The sequence below is a fragment of the Natrix helvetica genome (genome assembly GCF_964273705.1).
Source record: "Natrix helvetica genome assembly, chromosome: 6".
Classification (NCBI taxonomy): domain Eukaryota; kingdom Metazoa; phylum Chordata; class Lepidosauria; order Squamata; family Natricidae; genus Natrix; species Natrix helvetica.
Window position 1 is genome coordinate 36460926 of NC_138553.1, and position 19656 is coordinate 36480581.

Below are 19656 nucleotides of genomic sequence, written 5' to 3' on the forward strand. Positions count from 1 at the left end.
TTTGCTGTTACTGTTGCTATTATTCTTGTTATTCTCTGCTCTTTCCCTCTTCCCTTTTACGATCCTGTAGTCCCTTAATTCAGGGTACGGTCAGGGCGATCAGATGGAGCTCAGTATTTACCGGCTGGATGCCCTTCCTGACACCTTTGTGGAATTGCAACAGATTTTTTTTTCTTTGCGCCATAGGAGAGAAACATCTGCCACTATCTAGGATTGAACTCTCAATCTTCTGAGTGGGAGACAAGCGTCTTCAACACTAGGCCATCATACCACTCTTGTTTTAATGTTCGCAAATATTATTTATTGGTTACAGCATTTCTACCCACTCTCCCCATCTCAAAGAATTCTGGACAGCAATCAATAAAATTAAAAGGATCAAAAGCAATTACAACCCATACTAATGCAATAAACGTCATCTCAAATTAAACTTTTTTTCCTCCTGTTTACAAGAAAATAATCTCATTTATCAAGTGTCTTTGGCTGATGCTGTATTGACAGGATTGAGCTGTTATTGTTGGAGCACCATTTAATGTCACAATAATAGGAGGGTTTTCTGAATGGGATATCTCTAAAAAATGGTAATATGAGAAATTGGATAATCAAATATGCATTAAATATGCCCTTGTCTGGAATTTAGAAACAGATAAATAATCAACATCATTAAGTAGATGTCCTCTTCTTCTGTAACTCCCAACCTGATTCGCACTACCTTCATATTTATTATGTACAAATTTAACATGCTATTTAGCTGGTTTTCCCAATCCTACATAAATATGTTAATTTATAAAATCAATCCCTGATGCTCTCTCTGGATACACTACAATTTATAATTAACTTATTTATTCTCAAATTCATAAATCAAATACTCCTCTCTGTGAGTTTAGTTCAGCAGGTTTTCAGCATAGCCGAGAAGTGTTTACAGCCCTTCATTAGTTTTAATTCCATGTAGTAATCTTCATATCTAAGCCCATTTGAATTACCTTTTCCCATGAAGACTGCATTGAGTGTATTATGAAAATAATTTAATGAACATCAGACATCTGTATCAGAAGAAATACTACCATAGTGTTAATCTTTTTAAAATGAAACTGCTTCATCAGTTATGCACATCGTTCATATTTTGCACCAGTAAACAAATGAATCATAGTAAAAGTATTAATTCTAATAAAATGATAGATAAATGCAGACATTTACAAAGGTTATATGATTTTTTTCAACTTTTGATGTTAACCTAATTCAAGACCAATGGGATGATGACAAATTTGCTAGAGCATCATCTTTTGATAAAAATCTAGAAAAATAAACATGGTGTATAAACATATAATTATTAGGAAGTCTTATACAATAGATATGCATAGAACTGTATAATTTAATATCCAGAAATTGACTTCAGTTGCTGTTGTCTATTGTACTTTACAAATAAATGTGAATAAAAAATTCCTAAATACCTTCATTCATCTTTTTAAATATCTATAGAAAAAGTACATCAGTAAGAGAAATAATGCACAGGTAAATCAGTAAACAAAATAACTTGCAAGCCAACTTCAGTACCTGAACATTTGTTGAACAAAGTACAATAAGGTAAATTTCATAGACTTCCAGCTCAGTGAGTTTCATAAAATTCCCTGATACAACTGACCTTTCTGATTTCTTTTTATAGAATATTTCAAGTGAAGAAGGCTTGGTTACATACACAAAATGTCATGCCTTTAGATACTTTATTGGAAACATTTGCAATATAGACATCTCCTTGCAGCATCTTTATGAAATAATGTTGACAAAACAACAACAAGAATTTGAGTGCAGGCTATGTCACCAAGGTAATTAATATCATGGCAAATTCTTTTGTTGGATAAATATTGTAGGACATCAATATTCGCAGTTCATTTGTTTTCATATTCAAATAAGGACAGGAACAGCAAGAGCTTTGACTCATAGACATGAAGTGTCATACAAACAAGAAATATTATCTATAATTCTACCAAGGTCTCTATTATTTCAGTGATTGTACAATTGTCAAAACTGTATTTATCATGACCCTAATTTTTAATAGTAAGCATTTTCTAAACTGCCACCTAAAATTTTCTATTGGATGAAGCCAATCTTTAATCTTTCTTATATATCTTGGTGTTAAAAATATTCTGTATCTAGAAATTAGAAAAATTAGCCATATTGTGATACAATACAGCATGTTTATTTGTTTAGTTATTTATTTGGTTATTTATTTATTATGTAGCAGTAAGCCTTAAGCTCCTAGGCTCACAATCCTTTTTTATCTGTCTTTGATGAATAATTTAATTCTTCTGTTTATGATTTCTGTTTCTTCTAAATATGGGATTAGTCTTTCTGTGAATCCATAGTTAACAATGCCAAACCATACCTAACCTGTGACTTAATATTCTAGTTTGTTAACCAGAATATTAAGTCACAGATTAGATTCACATTTTGTCATTAATTATGGCTTATTAAAAATACATATTTTTACTGGACTGAAAAAGAAAAACACAGTTTTTCTTTTCATAAACCTTGAATAGAAATTTCAAATTTCCATCCATCATGCTGAAGAGGTGAGAATTCACTACAGGAACTCCTAACGTACATATTGTCACATATAAATGTGACCTACATAGTCTGAAAATTCACTTCAAGTGTATTAAATTAACTAGACAGAACCATTCCATATGTTCAGAACTATATCTACTTTCAGTTAAACAGTAATCACTACCAGCTATTTTCTTAAAGCTGAAAATAACAGCCTTAAGAACCACTTAGAAAACTTATTTCAAAAAATACTTAACATCCTTCTGGGGCAGGTATCTTCTATCAAGCTTCTATCAAACTCCAAATGACCATCACATCACCATCCAAATAAAATAATTTTTTTTAAAAAATAAAAATTCTAAATGTTGTGATATCACTACACCTCAGAATATTTTGTGGATTTTCCAGGAAATCAGTATAATCTTTTGAGATTTCCGCCAATTTGTGCATATTTATTAACTTTTCATGAAATTTTACAAAACATTTTGGTACCTTGGCCTCATATAAGATTACACAATCGTGCCAAAATTTACTTTGTTCTAACCATTTGTTATCCTAGGTACCACTAACAGAAATAATCCAAACATCGATCTATAGAATGATGAACAACATGTTAACAGGTGCAAATCCACTGTAAATGTGCTTTTGCTATTCTTAAATCACCCATTAATTATAGTTAGTCGGGTCTATTGTCATGTTAAAAAAATACAATTACTGTATTTTGTCTTGACTCCTCCTCTAATGAGAAACTTTGCTTCTTTCAGTTGATCATAGTTTATTATTACATTACCAACTGGAATGTGGTTATTTATTTAGAGAACCCAAAATATGTTTTGAATATCCTTTCTTTCCATACCAGTAAAACTAGAACTGTTTTGTCCAATTCTTTCCAATGTAGAGAATTCCTTTCTCTCCCATTTCCCTACCCTGACCTTTCTCCTTTGTCATCCAGCTGCTGCAGCCAAAGCAGAATCACCTCGCTCCCTTCCTTGTCTCCTTTTCGGAGCCAGCTTGTCCATATAATTTTTGTTGCACAGGACTCTCTGAGCCTTTGCAATGTTTCATTATAGCTACACTATCCTAGCTGTGCTATGCTCAAAGTCACCACAGCTTTACAAAGACAGCAATCTGCGATTCTCAGTTAATGACTGCAAGAGGGATGCCAGGATTCCCATTGCAAGTTAGTGTGGTCATGTGACATCTCACTTTATGACCACCCTAACTTGCAATCCCAGCTTCAACTGTGGTTATAATTTGAGGACTACCTGTACAGATATTAGCAGGAATTGACCAACTATCAATCACTAAGGACAGAAAACGAACAGGAACATCAAAAGGAAAGATGATGGGAACCTTTCCTGCCTATCAACAAGAGTCAATTCTCCAGATGGTCTAATCCAGGGGTCTCCAACCTTGGCCACTTTATGACTTGTGGACTTCAACTGGACCTCAGCCATGCTGGCTGAAGAATTCTGGGAATTGAAGTCCACAAATCGTAAAGTAGCCAAGGTTGGAGACCCTGCCTGATCTAAACAACAGACCATGGTATTGATTCCATTTATAGAACAAGCAGCTTAAATATCTCATCCCCAAACTGACTCAGAATGCTATCATTAGTGCTGTCATTTGGGAAAGGTTGTAAGATTCATATTTGCTGGGAAGTTATTTCCTGGGCAAGATTCAATTATTTCAGTAGCTGTATTTTTACTCGAACTGATTGTGTATTCTTTTTAGTGTTTCAGCAAATGATTCTAAGCTTTTGAGAAAAATATCAGGCTTTTTAAAATAAAATGTAAGAGCAAGTCAGGTTGGGCTTTTTAAAAACTGGGTTTTAGATTGCTTCCACTCTATTTTTGATGAAGGCAGGCTTTAGGATATGTGTCAGGGTTGGCCTCATCCAACAATTCCATTCGAAATAAATGTCAGAAAATTAAACATTAATTGAGCAATTTACTATTACAGAAAAGAGCTACAAAGAGGAAGTAATACTGGAGTAAATAAATAGCAGGAAACTGAATTTCTTACAATTGACTCTTGCAATTAACCCTTTTGGGAAATGGGTGTAGGAGCAGGAAAAGATGCTGTTGAGGTTTCTAGTAGAGCATGTCATTCAACCTATTTTGAAATGCTCCTAACTTATTCATATGCAATGCAGGAAATTAATCTATCACCACAACTAAAATAAAGTGCATTTGTCAGACCAGCTTTTGTACTGGATGGAAGATGCACTGTTTTACTTTTTGCTTTGGGCCTTTCATCTTGGGTTCACTCTGATCATGAACATGGACAATCCAGGAAAAACTACCCTATGACAGCAGCTCATAAAACTTACACCTTGAATAATTTTTGTTAGTCAGAAAATATGCTACCAGAATCCTTCTGATAATGTAATGAATAGCATGTTCCAGCAACAGAGTCTTAGTTGTAGAATAGAAAGCAATACTGTAATGCTTTGACTCCATTAGCATCCATAATTCTGGACTCAAAAATATTAATAACATACATTTGATATAACTAAATGCCTCAAATTTTTAAAAAGCATGTATTAGGGGAAATTGTTTAAAACAGCATTCCTATATTTGCTTTCATTGTAGAAAATTTGGCAGAATTGACCATGGTGTTAGAATGGTTTTTAGGGTGGAAACATATATTCAACATCAGCCAGAATTGTACATTAATATCTCCTTTTAACTGAATTTCAGAAAAATAAATGTACTTAATTTATAGGCTAGATCTGCTCTCTGCTGGAGAAATACTATTATAATCAGCAAAATCTCACATAAATGTTTTAGGGAAAGAGTTAAACATTTAATTTTTTTTTCAAAAAAAAATTATAACAATTATTCAAGATGTCCTTCAATGTATCCTGTTCAAGACCCTCAAATATGAGATATATAAAAGATTCTGTTCAAATAGTTTGGATGGACAATATGGCAGCTATGGATAATACTCAAGTATTTTTAGCAAATACAGCAGCTTTCAGTTGTGAGTATCAAGCTGCCTCACCAATAAAGCCAATAGTGAGAGCTATTGTTGATTTATAGTCTGCAATTGTTCAGTGTTCACTGATATCCGGTCACTGTTTTGTGTAGATTCAGAGCAACTGACTCTATATAATAAATATCCAAAGCATCAATCCAGTGCCATTTGCAAGAGATTAAACATCAGTGGGTGGGTATGTACATCTACATATAGAATTCTAAGCCAACTGAAATCACTACAAATGTAAGTTTACTTTAGGCACTGTAATTCAATAGGAGGTGAATGCTTCTATATTGTAAGGTTTCAAAAGAAACTACTTGCCATCAGCATATGCTTTGTATCTTCCTTTTAGTCATGGCATCAGTAGTCTTGCTCCTCTTTCAATAGTTCCCAATGGCAGTGCTATACCCTGTTCCATTTTTTTTGAAGATATCACAGGTGCAGCAGCATCTAATTTAATAAAGAATAGCTCAAACTGTGAGAAACATTTATGTGAATATTCTTCCTCATGGTCAGAAGTATAAATACTGTTCTTAGTCTTCCTCAACTATTTGTCATGTACACACACTCATGGTCACCGATAGCAGTGAATGGTATCTAATGATAGGAAGAATCTGGCACCAAAGATTTCAGTCTAGAGCATGGCTGTCAAACTCATGGTCTGTGGGCCGGATGCACCACACGCTAGCCACACAGAGTTTAGCGAAGGGGAGGACAAGTCCCGATACGTCACATGATGCTATGGTAATGCGAGTTTGACACCCCTAGTCTAGAGCTAATAATTCCAGGTAACACGTATCCTGGTAACTTGGTACTGTTTACAGAGTCTCCAGAAAGGCATGGCAGAGAAGGCGGTTTATCAGCCTAATCAGCAATACTTACGTATGAATGTATAAATAAACCATTTTAAAATGATGGCTGAAACAGCTGCCCTGAGATATTGGTCAGCAGGAATATGGTATATTAAATGCCAGCCATGCTGTTTCCTAGGATCTTCTGGGCATCCTATCCCCACCACTTGTCATCTCCTTCACTCTCTCAGCAGTGAGACAACATCCTATCATCATTGAATATAGGTGAAACTTGAAAAATTAGAATATCATGCAAAAGTTCATTTATTTCAGTAATGCAACTTAAAAGGTGAAACCAATATATGAGATAGATGCATTACATGCAAAGCAAGATAGTTCAAGCTGTGATTTGTCATAATTGTGATGATTATGGCTTACAGCTCATGAAAACCCCAAATCCACAATCTTGGAAAATTAGAAAATTAGAAAATTGTGAAAAGGTGCAATATTCTAGGCTCAAAGTGTCTCACTCTAATCAGCTAATTAAGCCATAACACCTGCAAAGGGTTCCTGAGCCTTTAAATGGCCTCTCAGTCTGGTTCAGTAGGAATCACAATCATGGGAAAGACTGCTGACCTAACAGTTGTGCAGAAAACCATCATTGACACCCTCCATAAGGAGGGAAAGCCTCAAAAGGTAATTGCAAAAGAAGTTGGATGTTCCCAAAGTTCTGTATCAAAACAAATTAATAGAAAGTTATGTGGAAGGGAAAAGTGTGAAAGAAAAAGGTGCACAAGCAGCAGGGATGACCGCAGCCTGGAAAGGATTGTCAGGAAAAGGCCATTCAAAAGTGTTGGGGACTTTCACAAGGAGTGGACTGAGGCTGGAGTCAGTGCACCAAGAGCCACCACACATAGATTGATCTTGGACATGGGCTTCAAATGTCACATTTCTCTTGTCAAGCTGCTCCTGAACAACAAATAAGGTCAGAAGCGTCTTACCTGGGCTAAAGAAAAACAGACCTGGTCTGTTGCTCAGTGGTCCAAAGTCCTCTTTTCTGATGAGAGCAACTTTTGCATCTCATTTGGAAACCAAGGACCCGGAGTATGGAGGAAGAATGAAGAGGTACACACTGCAAGATGCTTGAAGTCCAGTGTGAAGTTTCCACAGTCTGTGTTGATTTGGGGAGCCATGTCATCTGCTGGTGTTGGTCCACTGTGCTTCATTAAGTCCAGGATCAACGGAGCCATCTACCAGGAGATTTTGGAGTACTTCATGCTTCCTTCCGCAGACGAGCTTTATGGGGATGCTGACTTCATTTTCCAGCAGGACTTGGCACCTGCCCACACTGCCAAAAGCACCAAAACCTGGTTCAATGACCATGGGATTACTGTGCTTGATTGGCCAGCAAACTCGCCTGACCTGAACCCCATAGAGAATCTATGGGGCATTGCCAAAAGAAAGATGAGAGACATGAAACCGAACAATGCAGAAGAGCTGAAGGCCGCTATTGAAGCATCCTGGTCTTCCATAACATTTTAGCAGTGCCACAGGCTGATAGCTTCCATGCCACGCCGCATTGAGGCAGTAATTGCTGCAAAAGGGGCCCAAACCAAGTACTGAGTACATATGCATGCTTATACTTTTCAGAGGTCCGATATTGTTCTATGTCCAATCCTTGTTTTATTGATTGCATGTAATATTCTAATTTTCTGAGATTGTGGATTTGGGGTTTTCATGAGCTGTAAACCATAATCATCACAATTATGACAAATCACAGCTTGAACTATCTTGCTTTGCATGTAATGAGTCTATCTCATATATTAGTTTCCCCTTTTAAGTTGCATTACTGAAATAAATGAACTTTTGCACGATATTCTAATTTTTCGAGTTTCACCTGTATGTGAGTTCTCCTTGACCTTTTCCAGTATTGTAACCCAGATTGTTTAGCCTTTTGTAAATTTGTGGTTGTCCAAGCCTGAAAATACTTGTGTGTGTGAATTGTGTGATATTGGCTATACAAGGAATCAGTCATGGACACTGCAGAAGCCATTTTTCTGCAAACACAAGACGCTAGCTCACAGGAATAGAATTAGTTTACAGGACCATACAGACTGTGACTATTGACACACTGACAGTAACAGTCCAAAGTGCCAGGCAAGATTTTTTTCCCCAGACTAGCTGGAGAACCAAATCTGAGTGTTAATCTGAGATAACACTTTATTCATGAGATATGGTCCTTCCACAGCAACTTTTTCCCATATAAAATAAATACTCAAATCACTGTTTAAAATCTTTTTTCAATGATCTTGTAAACCAAAACCTGGTTCAATGACCATGGGATTACTGTCACACATTATTCTCAGGCATTCCAGATCATTTTTAAAAAACATGAGGTATATGGAACTTGTATTTTCCAATTTGAGCTTTTTTTAAAAAAAGTAAAATTATACTTTCTGAATGGCTTCATCCTACTAATCCTAAGCAAGCCAAACTTTTCTTATTCAGAGTAATAAATCTGGATCAAGGATCAAAAATGTGACTTTGGTTTAGCAAGAGCTTTATAGCCCAGAAAATACCTAAAATTATGTTGCTTCCTTAGTAGCTAGGCTTCAAGTGAGCAATTTTCTGATAGTTTTGGGGCCTCTTTTTACTCCAGAAACTTTTGATTTAGGCAATTGTGAAGTATGTAAAAATATTTTTTGCTTTTTTTGCATTACTTCTAACTACTGTATACATAACCATCTGTTATTTGCTGGAATTATATTTAATCTCATTCTTTAGCTCTGGATACAAACGGTGTACCTGTTCCTAAAGTAACATGACTATTCTTCCTTTAAATGCAGAGAGTCTAAAAACAGAATTAAGTGAAGTCAGAGTGCCACCTCATGGTAGTTAACAAAATATACACATTAATGATGTTGGCAGCTACACATTTTTCACGCAGTCAAATGTTGTTTTAACATTAAGCAGTACCAGAAAATCTATGCCAGGTTATTAGACAAGTTGGACTTAGAGAATATCACAGAAAACAAAAGGAAGGCTTTATAGCCAGACTATTTTTATAATTGACCAAGTCTTAACATTTTAGAAAAATTACTGCAAAAATATACTGCAACATCCGAATGAGCCCTACGTACAGAACAGATTGTCAACCAGTATTTCGACATTCTTTATGGAGAAATCTGTGACCTTCCCAGTTACATTTCTCTCATTTACTAGGGCGTCAGAAACAGCCCTACATGGGAAGGATATAAAGCTATAATCTATCTTTGCCCACTACTATTTAATTTTTCCAATCAACTAGACAAATCTGTGGCACATTGGGTCATCTTTGAGAGAAAGGTAGTGCAGTCTTTTTGACTAGAATAAAAATTACATTTTAGGCTGACCATAGCTTTTACTGGACAGTTCCATGATCATCTAAGAATATATGTCATAAACAAAAAATAATAATTAGTGGTATATAAATTTCACTAAGAAGTAAATATTTCTTTACCTAGGCAGATATACAGAATGACCACAGATGGGCAAAAAAGCAATATCAGTGGGAGTGACCTACAGCTTCTTTTCAAATTCTCCCTTGAATTTGCTTGTGGGAAGTTGGCAGGAAGTTTAGAAAAACACACATTACCACAGGAATGCTACAACTGCCACAACTTTGCCGATAAATCTGGCCTGAACATTGTGAAGATTTCAATTGCACAGGTGTAATGGGTCCTAAATATTTTATATATTCTTTAAATTAGATTTTAGATACCTTGATGGTTGCAGTATAATGCAACATTTGGGCTAACCTGAAGGTACAGAAAGACAGGTAAACACAATGAGTTTTAGTAGTATATAAATTCCGAAATGGGTTCTTTAGACAAAGTGAAGTACTATCCCTCTAGGCCAGGAAGTGAGCACAAAGCAGTTGTTATAGGGTTAAGGAAAGTTATGGCTTTGATTCTCTTTTATACAGACTACTTGATGAAGTTGTACCAATAATTGTGAGAAATCTAAGGCCAGTCAGTTTATTATTCAGGAATTTATGTTACCTACTTTGATAACGAAATGTCTGCAAGAAAAGCACCAAGTATTCCACCGTTCAACCCTGAACTACAAATATTCTCTTCTATTGGTATTCAGGAAATCCAAGGCTTATGGAATAGACTGGGAGGTCAAAAGACATCCCGGAATATAGTGGCCACTTCCAGACTGATGCAAAAAAAAAAAAGTATATATCCATGGAATCGCCAAGTGGGAGGATTTGCATTTTCATTTTTAATAAAACTCAGATCCTAGTCTTCATTATTAAAAAAAAAAACCCTTATAAATGTAGTCTGGAACATCATTAAGTGGTGCATTTTAAATAACAACAGTACATGTGATTTTCCAATGTCACAGAGGTATAAAAGCCATCTATCATCATACACTTCAGAAAATACTCAAAATAATGTTAGCTATTATGTGATATTTTTTTACAAATGAGCTGAATAAAATATCTGCAGCTACAGTGTTAAAAAATTGGAGATCAAGGTGTTGCCCCAACTTTTACCAGAAGATGAGGAAGTTCAGTCAAAGGAAGCTCTTCTAAGCAGTGTTCCATTTCTGCATGCAAAATTCTATATTAAAAGGGGTTTGAGCCACAATTGTTGATTAATGCTAGTATTTTACCCACAACTTTTATATTCTCTTGAGACAAAGTGGGTCTTGGGATACCAAGAAGCCAAAGTAGGCCTTACCAAGAGTTTCAGTTATGGGAATGTGTGTTAATAGAATCCACATTAAAGTTAGTCTTAAGTCAAATGTGTATCTTGATCAGCTTATTGTATATGACAGACTTTACTCTACTGCAAGGGTGTCCAAACTTGGCAACTTTAAGACTGGACTTCAACTCCCAGAATTCCCCAGCCAGCAGCTGGCTGGGGAATTCTGGGAGTTGAAGTCCAGTCTTAAAGTTGCCAAGTTTGGACACCCCTGCTCTACTGCACAAGATGTTACCCTCAAGAAGGCATAGAAGGGAAGTTCAGAATATTATGCTATACTAACTGAATCTATCTAGTGATCTATCTATCAAACACACTGCACTATATTATTTTATTTAACATTTTCTTCAGTAATCATATGAATTTTGTCGTAACGTTTGTCTGACCAAAACCCCAAAATTAATTTCCTATGATAGTTGGCTTTGCATGCAAATGTAATACCTGACCATAGATTGGCACCTTAAATGATCAATCTCAATTTTTAGTCTTTTACCATTTCTCTGTACAAACTGTTGTATTTGTTGTTTTATAATTTACTTGTAGAATTAGTTGAGAATTTAGCTGAAATTATTTGGAGATGGGCCTATGTAGAAATTTTAATTACATTTTAAAGGATACTCAAAAGAATAATACAGTACACTTCTTTCCTTGCAATATTACTGGGTTGTAAATCCACAAAAGAAAATTACTCATCGCATTAGCAGTAATCTCCATGCAGGAGTTGCCTACTACCCACTTTTCATGTGACTGACAGAAATGGCTAAGTCATTTAGATGATTCCAGAATACAGACATTGCCATTCTTATCGAAGCCCATTATACACATAATTTGCTTGAGATACAAGCATGGAGGGAAGAGGTTAACAGATCCTATGAAAATCTACTTTTAAGAGAGAAAATGGTTTAGAAGAAATAGGTAAGCTTTTGTCTATTGAAACACACACATTGCTTCCCCCTTTATTCCTATCTAAATGACTTGTGTCATTTTGTACCTGGAATTTTGCTCCTGTAGTCCCCAACTACCAATCATTGGGGGGGGGGGGAATCCTAATTTTGCCTCATAATACATGAATTCAAGTATAAGAAACAAAATGCATGTTACAAATAAAACCAACATCATTTTCTGCATATATCTTTCTTAAATTTTGCATTGGGCTATAACAAAGCAGTAAAAATTGTGAATATTAAAAGGTGGTTTAAAAAGAAAAGTAATAAAACAAGAGATTGTTTTAGAAAAAGCAATTTAGAATGTAATTATATACACATCTATTCAGAATTAAATCCCACCAAATTCAGCAGGCCTTACAGTCAGGAAAGAATGCATAGCATTACTGGCTCAAAAACTGCATTTTTTGCTTTCATCATTAGAAATAAGGGACCTTAAGGGTTCCTAAACTTTGTACAAAATAAGTCTTAAGGGGCAAAACAGCAACACCAGTCACATTATTCATGGTTCTTGCAACAAGGGATATTTTGATTAGATTCCTTTACTTGCCCAGCCTGCCCCAAGCTTTCAAAGCATTCTTTATTAAGCAATTGTATGTTTTGTTTTCAAAGCAGAGGTTAGTGATATCCCTGCCACTGAGATCATTGTTTCTATGGCAACAAAATATACATCAGACAGCAGAGGCTTTCATTTCAGTGCTGTAAAAAAATAAGCAGAATACCCCAAAAGAAAAGCATGGATGTTGGAAAAAGTTTTATTCCCACTTCAGATCCACATAATATTCCAGAACAAAAAAAAATCTCAATAAATATCAAATGCTTTGCTATAGGTTTGGACAATATCCATTTTCATTCCATTATGAAGCTGCTTATTTCATCAACCATTCACTCCATTGAGTCTTCCGTTCCGAATGACATGTCACTATGGAAACAGTGACTTTAATTTAGAAGCATATAAAAGAGGAAGTGTGAAAGGAGAAACATAGTTTGTACATTGTACTGAAACATACTATGGTTGGTTTGGATTTAGTATGATGTAAAGGCCAGTTTTCCAATATAATACAATTAAGTAAGGTGTGAACCCAGCCTGGGAATATATGCGTGCAAGAGGCACTCCCTTGACTTTACCATAAATATGAAATAAAATGGAAACAGCAACCACTGAGCTACAAAACCTAATTCCATAAACTTTGAATTAGGTTATGAGTTAAGTAGAAAATCACAAGGGAAAATAATTTTAATAGTTTAAAACTACTTTTGTGGTTACTTGAAAATGATTTTGATTCCATCCAAATTAAATGCAAACACAGGGATTAACAACTACCATTAATTATAGAAGTAACATAACCAAAACTAGTCAATGTTGTAATTTCTTGGATATTATGTATGCTAATAATAATAATAATAATAATATTTAATGCTTCTAGACCGCCCCCTCTCCCGCAAGGGACTCGGGGCGGTGTACAGTTCATACAAAATATAACAGGATACAATAAAATTAAATATGTACATATTTATACATATGCTAGTATTGGTTTTTATTACATTTAAATTCCAGTGTTAGAGTTTAATTTAATACATTACCTTTAATGAAAGCATAATTGCTGTCCATATATGAAGTGTATTAATCTAGTGTTTTCCCCCCAAAAGGATTTAAGAATCACATATTAATATATTCCCATCCTCAAAAAATACTATTTAATTTTATCTATGTGAACATCTTTTCTGTCTAAAATGTAGAACAAAGTCCACTCTTATTTTTTTTCTCATCATATTAAACGAACATATGTATGGTTTCTGCCTTGAATCTCATTTTATTTATTTTTCACATTTCTGAACCATCCATGTCTCTCAGAGATACTATATGTACAATAAAATCATGCTATAATAATAAACAACATAATGGTAGCAACCATATAACTGTGATATCAATAAAAGGACAATATTTACTTTAAAATGTTTTAAAAGTTAATTGGATTGGATTTTATGATACCACACAACACTGTTTAGTAAATGAACAAAGAAAGCATATTAATCTGAAAAATGGAACAGCATGCCAAAATTCACTCAGAACAGAAACCTGTGGATTTCACAGTGGGAAACTGGTTCAGTAAATTAAGAACTCACCATGAGTTTCTTTCTGGTTTCCACTCACCAAAGCCAACATTCCCATCAATGTACCTTATATATTGTGCTTGTCACCATGTCTTATTTTTAAAATCCTGGATAGCTTACAAGTGTTCAAAAGCAGTATTCTAGCACAGATCGTCCATAACAATACTTAGCTGAAGATTCTTTTAGTTTGTGAACAGTATGATTTTTAAATATACATTACACATTTCAACATTTTTTCTGCGTAGAATTTTGGATAGAATCTTGGAAGCATTTCTGTATAGGGCAGGTTTACAAAAGAATCTAATACGGTTGCATTTTCTGTAAATGATTCTAAGAGGTCATGTGAAAGACAAGCACCTTCCATGCCAGATTACTGGGAACAGAAAACAGTCAGCTCTTTAAATCAGATGTACAAAAAGCATTGAATAGGTTATATACTCTGTATGAAAGCATTTCATAGATTACATTTTTAAACAATGAACAGTTTCATGATTTTGACTCTGCAGAATATAAAAGAAACATGACATATAAATTCTGCTATGTCTAACAAGAGACCTGAAATTATCAAATGCTTTAGATAATGGAAAAAATATATAAGAAAGGAAGGAAGACAAGCACAGTTTTGACACATTTTCCAAGTATTTTATATCTTCTGCCAAAATAATATGCCTTACCTGCATAAAAAATTAAAACTGATTCATGTCCTTAAACACACTGCCTTTCACAGTAATTCCCATAGGTTCATTGTCAATTTCAGGGTTAGTATAACCATCTACTACAAGTCCTCTATGGAAAGTGTATAGAACTGCTGCATATTATTCATTTCTGAATACTGTAATTCTGCCGATTTGTGGTGTGAATAAAAAAACAAAGGGCTTTAATGGAGCCATTGATATTAAATGCACACACAATTCTGGAAATCAGAACTTTCCTTCCTAAAATCACTTTACTATACTTATAAATAGCTATGCTAGCTTGTTACCAACTAAGTGGCACCTGGAAAATCAAATTCAAGTTGCATTATTCATGTTATTAAAATATTGAAACGACTTTACATTTTGTGGAATTTAGTGTAGTACCTGACAATTTGACACAATCTTTTGAAAATGTAATCCAAACTCCTTGTTGATGGATAAAATCCATGACTGCAGAATCCTGAAGCAGGCCAATTTGGGTTTACAAAGCTGCAATAAGTAGAGTCTACCGCGTTCAAAGGCAGCCTGTTTTTATTCTGGAATGGACTGTATCACCATGTACACATGGATAATTAACCATTTTTTTTGTATTTTATTGATGTGAAAAAAAAGTTGGAATATTTTTTTTCTCTCTTCCCTATTATCCCACACCTTTCCTTCCCCTTTCTTTTCCTTCCCCATTTCTCTACCAACTTTATTTTCATTTGTATTTTATATTAAGATAATCTCAATAACATTTATATTATAATGGATAAACTAACCATTTTACAGAATTGTATCAACTTGGTACAAGTTTTTAAAAATATACCAACTGGACTATCAGAAAACATTTTCTTCATTTACATCAGAGGCACATGTTTCTATTATGGAAATTGTGTTCTTTTAAAAAATAATTAGTGACAGGAATATCCAGGAGATATTTTTAACCCATTGGGTAGCTGAATAGTTTAGTTGTTTTGTTTTGCAGATTAAATTACATTAAGCCCTTTCAATTATACAACTTTAATAACAAAAAATCTAACCAACACCAAAGTCAAACTGAAATAACTGAGTTTGACTACGGCTGCACTAGAAATCAATAAAACTATACTGAAAGAACAGATTGAGGAATTGCTGATTTTAGTATAGTAATACTATTGGGTCAAATATGTTTAGACAAGACTACACATATTGTTTATTCAAACTGCATTTTGAAGTTATAGAAAACTGAGGGTATTTTGTTTACAATTGAGTTACATATTAGAGTTGTATTCTACACTTACAAAGTAACCATCGTAGGAAAGATATGGGCTTTTAAAGAGCACGTACAATATAAAAATCAAAAGTCAGGCACTTGCATTTTTTTCCGTCTAAAAGGAGAGAGTTCCATCAACACCACACAAGGCAAAGAAGGTTGATGAATTGTTTATACAAAATACATTTTCTATTTAGTTTCCTTTTTTATAAAGGCACTTTATACACAGATAGGGAATCGGTTAATAATCCTGTTAGTCTCAATTTTCATCTGACTTCCTTACTATAGAAACACTGATACAAATGTAAGTGCATTTTCTGTATTAAGTCAGTATCTATTGCTTTTCTACAATTAAAATATTTGGTACTGAAAGAAATATTGAATTGACACTCTACTTCAGAAATTATCAGATGACATCATGATGTCTTAGCCACTCGGAACAAAAATATCAAATTATTTTCTTCACGTGAATAGGAATCTGTCAGAAGTGGGTTTGAAGTCTTTTATTTTCTTCACGCAATCTTTCAATTTCAGCTATTAAACTGTCATTTATAGAGTATCTTTCAAGTAAGGCATGCATTTCATTCTAGAGAAAAAAAAGAAAATCAATATGTAATGGAATTAATATTAAATTACTGTTAAATATGAAATTTTAACAGCAACATTTAAAAAGTACCTTAGATTTTTTTTTACAGAAAGGTAGACTTTGTGGTGGTCGTAGATAACAAAAAACAAACAAAATAGAGTAATGTTGTCACATTATTTACTTTTTAAGTAAACAACTGATCTGGAAATGGCCATTCCTAAACCTGATAATCTTGGAACATTTTTGTCCTGGCTCCAACCGTCCCCTTTGGGTTGCTGAAAAGGTGGCTTTCCTACTGTTTGGCTCCACATCCATTATGACTAACAGTAAAGGATGATGGAGTTGCATTTTAAAATATCTGGATTGCCTATCCCAGATTTAGAATAATAAAATACTAAGTGCTACAACGAAAGGGAAGTTTGTCAACATATATGTACAACTCTTTATATTTGTATACATACCAACTGAACATGAAACTGTTTGATCATTTCTACTTGCAAATTTATAATGTCACGATGACAAGCTTCCCTGAGGAGAGAAAAATACAAGTCTAGTCTTTTTTTTTCCTCCAATTCAGAAATTTACTACTACACAGGTAATTTCAAAATGATAAACTATCATCGCACTATATCCCCTCACTTCAATGTTAATGTATTTCTTTGATGGAACCTACTAGAAATAAAAGGCTATTAGGAAAGAGACTGTTTCTCTTCACCTTACTGCATTTCCAGTGTCAAGTACCCAATATGACAGCTAATGCATCAGGCTTCTAAATTACTCTGCTAAATGGAATACAGAGAAAAAATCTTTTTTATTTTAATAAACAGAAGTGTGAAAAATTCTCCTGTTGGAAAACTCTTCTGTAGGAAATTCTGCAAAATATGTATAATTCTACAAATACTTCTACAAAATACAATAGGACAAATATAGTTTGAGACATAATATGACAAATAAGAAATTGTATATTTTGTTGCAGGACAAGCTACGCATCAGTTTGTTTGTGTGTGTGAGTGTGCATACAATACAGTTAGCTGAATCCTAAATTTGAAACTGAGGAAATTGACTATTTTTGTTTCCTTCTTCTTAGGAAACATATTGCAGTGTTCACACTGCTTCCGTGTCTCAGGCTGTTTCTCTCTCCCCACATACCATTTTATACCTACAAGTATTAAGAAATCCCCCAAATTAGAAGTCTTCTTATAGATTCAAAATTCAGGATTCGCCTATAGTACATGGGATACTCAATACCAGTACCTATGCACTAAAAGAGTCTGTTTTATATTTATCTTGAAAAATATTGGATATAGAAGCCTTGCCAACAATTTAGATCATTATTTTCAAACACTTGGTAAAATAATTACACTGCCTAAAATATTTGTTGTATTTTAGATATGAATTGAAATAAGTACAAATAGAAAACATTTCTTTTAATTCTCAATAGTTTTCCACAGGGCTACTTCTAATACTACTACTACTACTACTACTACTACTACTACTAATAATAATAATAATAATAATAATAATAATAATAATAATAATAATAATAATGGTTCTTTTCTAAATTTTTGTTGCATTGGTTAGTGTGTCCGCTTGCTTGCATTGCGCTTGCCTAGTTTATGCAGTAAATCCATCAATGAATGCATTATCTGACAAGGGATTCTTCAGTCGGATTGTTACAGAGCATAATGCTGTTCTATGGCTGATGGAAAGAAATGATCACTCAGTTGCCTGCTAAATCTAAGGGTGGGTTAGTCCAGCTCCTTCACCACTACATGCTAGCATTCTAGTATATTACATTATTTAAAATGCAATATAATACTGTTTTTAGTGTTTATTTGGATTTATATGCCGCCCTTCTCCAAAAGGACTCAGGGCGGTGTACAACATTAATATAATAATAATATGTATCAAATAAAAGAAAAATATTTTATGCATCCAGTTTCTACAAGCAACTTTCAGATGAATCAATGTTCAATATGTAACACAAAAGGAGTTGGTTGTACTTTGATATGTCAATATTTACTTTGATTGTCTTGGCATGCTTCTAGAAAATTGTGGATCCAGGTAAAGGAACATTAAAGTTTAAAGAAGCAAGTAATATATTATAATTAAGTAATGTTACTACCAACCATAGAAGAAAATCTGTGACTAAAGGAGCATCTGCAGTGCTTTAGATAAACAATGTGATATGAACTTTTAACATTTATAGTATCTGTAGTAATTTTCTGGAATTCTATGAATATAGTAGAATCTGAGCAGATTCCAATAGTAGAAAATCTGAGCCATCACCCACCCCACCAAATACTGCTCCACAACAGTTCTCCTGATCACTAGGGCAGTTTTAATCTGCTTCAGGACCTGAGGTATATCTGCTAAGTGAATTGGCAAAAAGATACCTACTGATGAATGAGCAGGGAATTTCATATGTGTCAGCCCATAACATTTATATGAAGCTAGGAAAAGATAACTAGGATTTGATATGAAAATGGCATTAGCAGTTGTTGAAGACTGACAGATAACATTATTAAGGCAGCCATATCACATTAAAAAAAACCTGTTTCACTCTTGAATCAGGGCACACCAAATTCAGAACGGTTAAGTTTTGAAATATTTTATATATAACATCTACTAACTGGTAAAGCTCATGAAAAATAAATGTGTCAAAAAATATGGCAAAAAACATATGAATCCAATTCTCTTTACCTGAAATCATCCAGAGTTTCTTGTATCATATTCTGAATGAAATGAATTTGTATTGATGATAAAGGTGCATTCAATCGGCTGTTTCCAATAGTATCTACTATTTTCTCAGAGAGTGTACTAGCAACTCCGGAAGTAATATTGGAGGTTATCTTTGGACCTATGCAAAATAACCAAGAAGTGTGAGCATTTCAAGTTTACATGAATAAAAAGGGAAGCAGCCTGCAAACTAACATTTTGAAAAGATATCTATATCTACTCTTACCGTATCATTTCTCATCATCATCTACAGTATATTGCAAAGTAAGGAAGAGTTG

At 34.1% G+C, this 19656-nt stretch overlaps 1 protein-coding gene across 1 annotated transcript in view; it reads right to left on the reverse strand.

Moving 5' to 3' along the window:
* Positions 1-12746: 12746 nt before the first annotated feature.
* The window catches only part of NEDD1 (NEDD1 gamma-tubulin ring complex targeting factor), a 36136-nt gene continuing 29226 nt past the window's right edge, over positions 12747-19656 (reverse strand). Inside the window, exons 13-15 of the mRNA XM_081958764.1 lie at positions 19343-19499; positions 17101-17167; positions 12747-16639 (exon numbers count right to left, since the gene is read on the reverse strand). Coding sequence (XP_081814890.1) covers positions 16535-16639; positions 17101-17167; positions 19343-19499 — 329 coding nt within the window. The 3' untranslated portion in view covers positions 12747-16534. The remainder of the gene's footprint in view (positions 16640-17100; positions 17168-19342; positions 19500-19656) is intronic.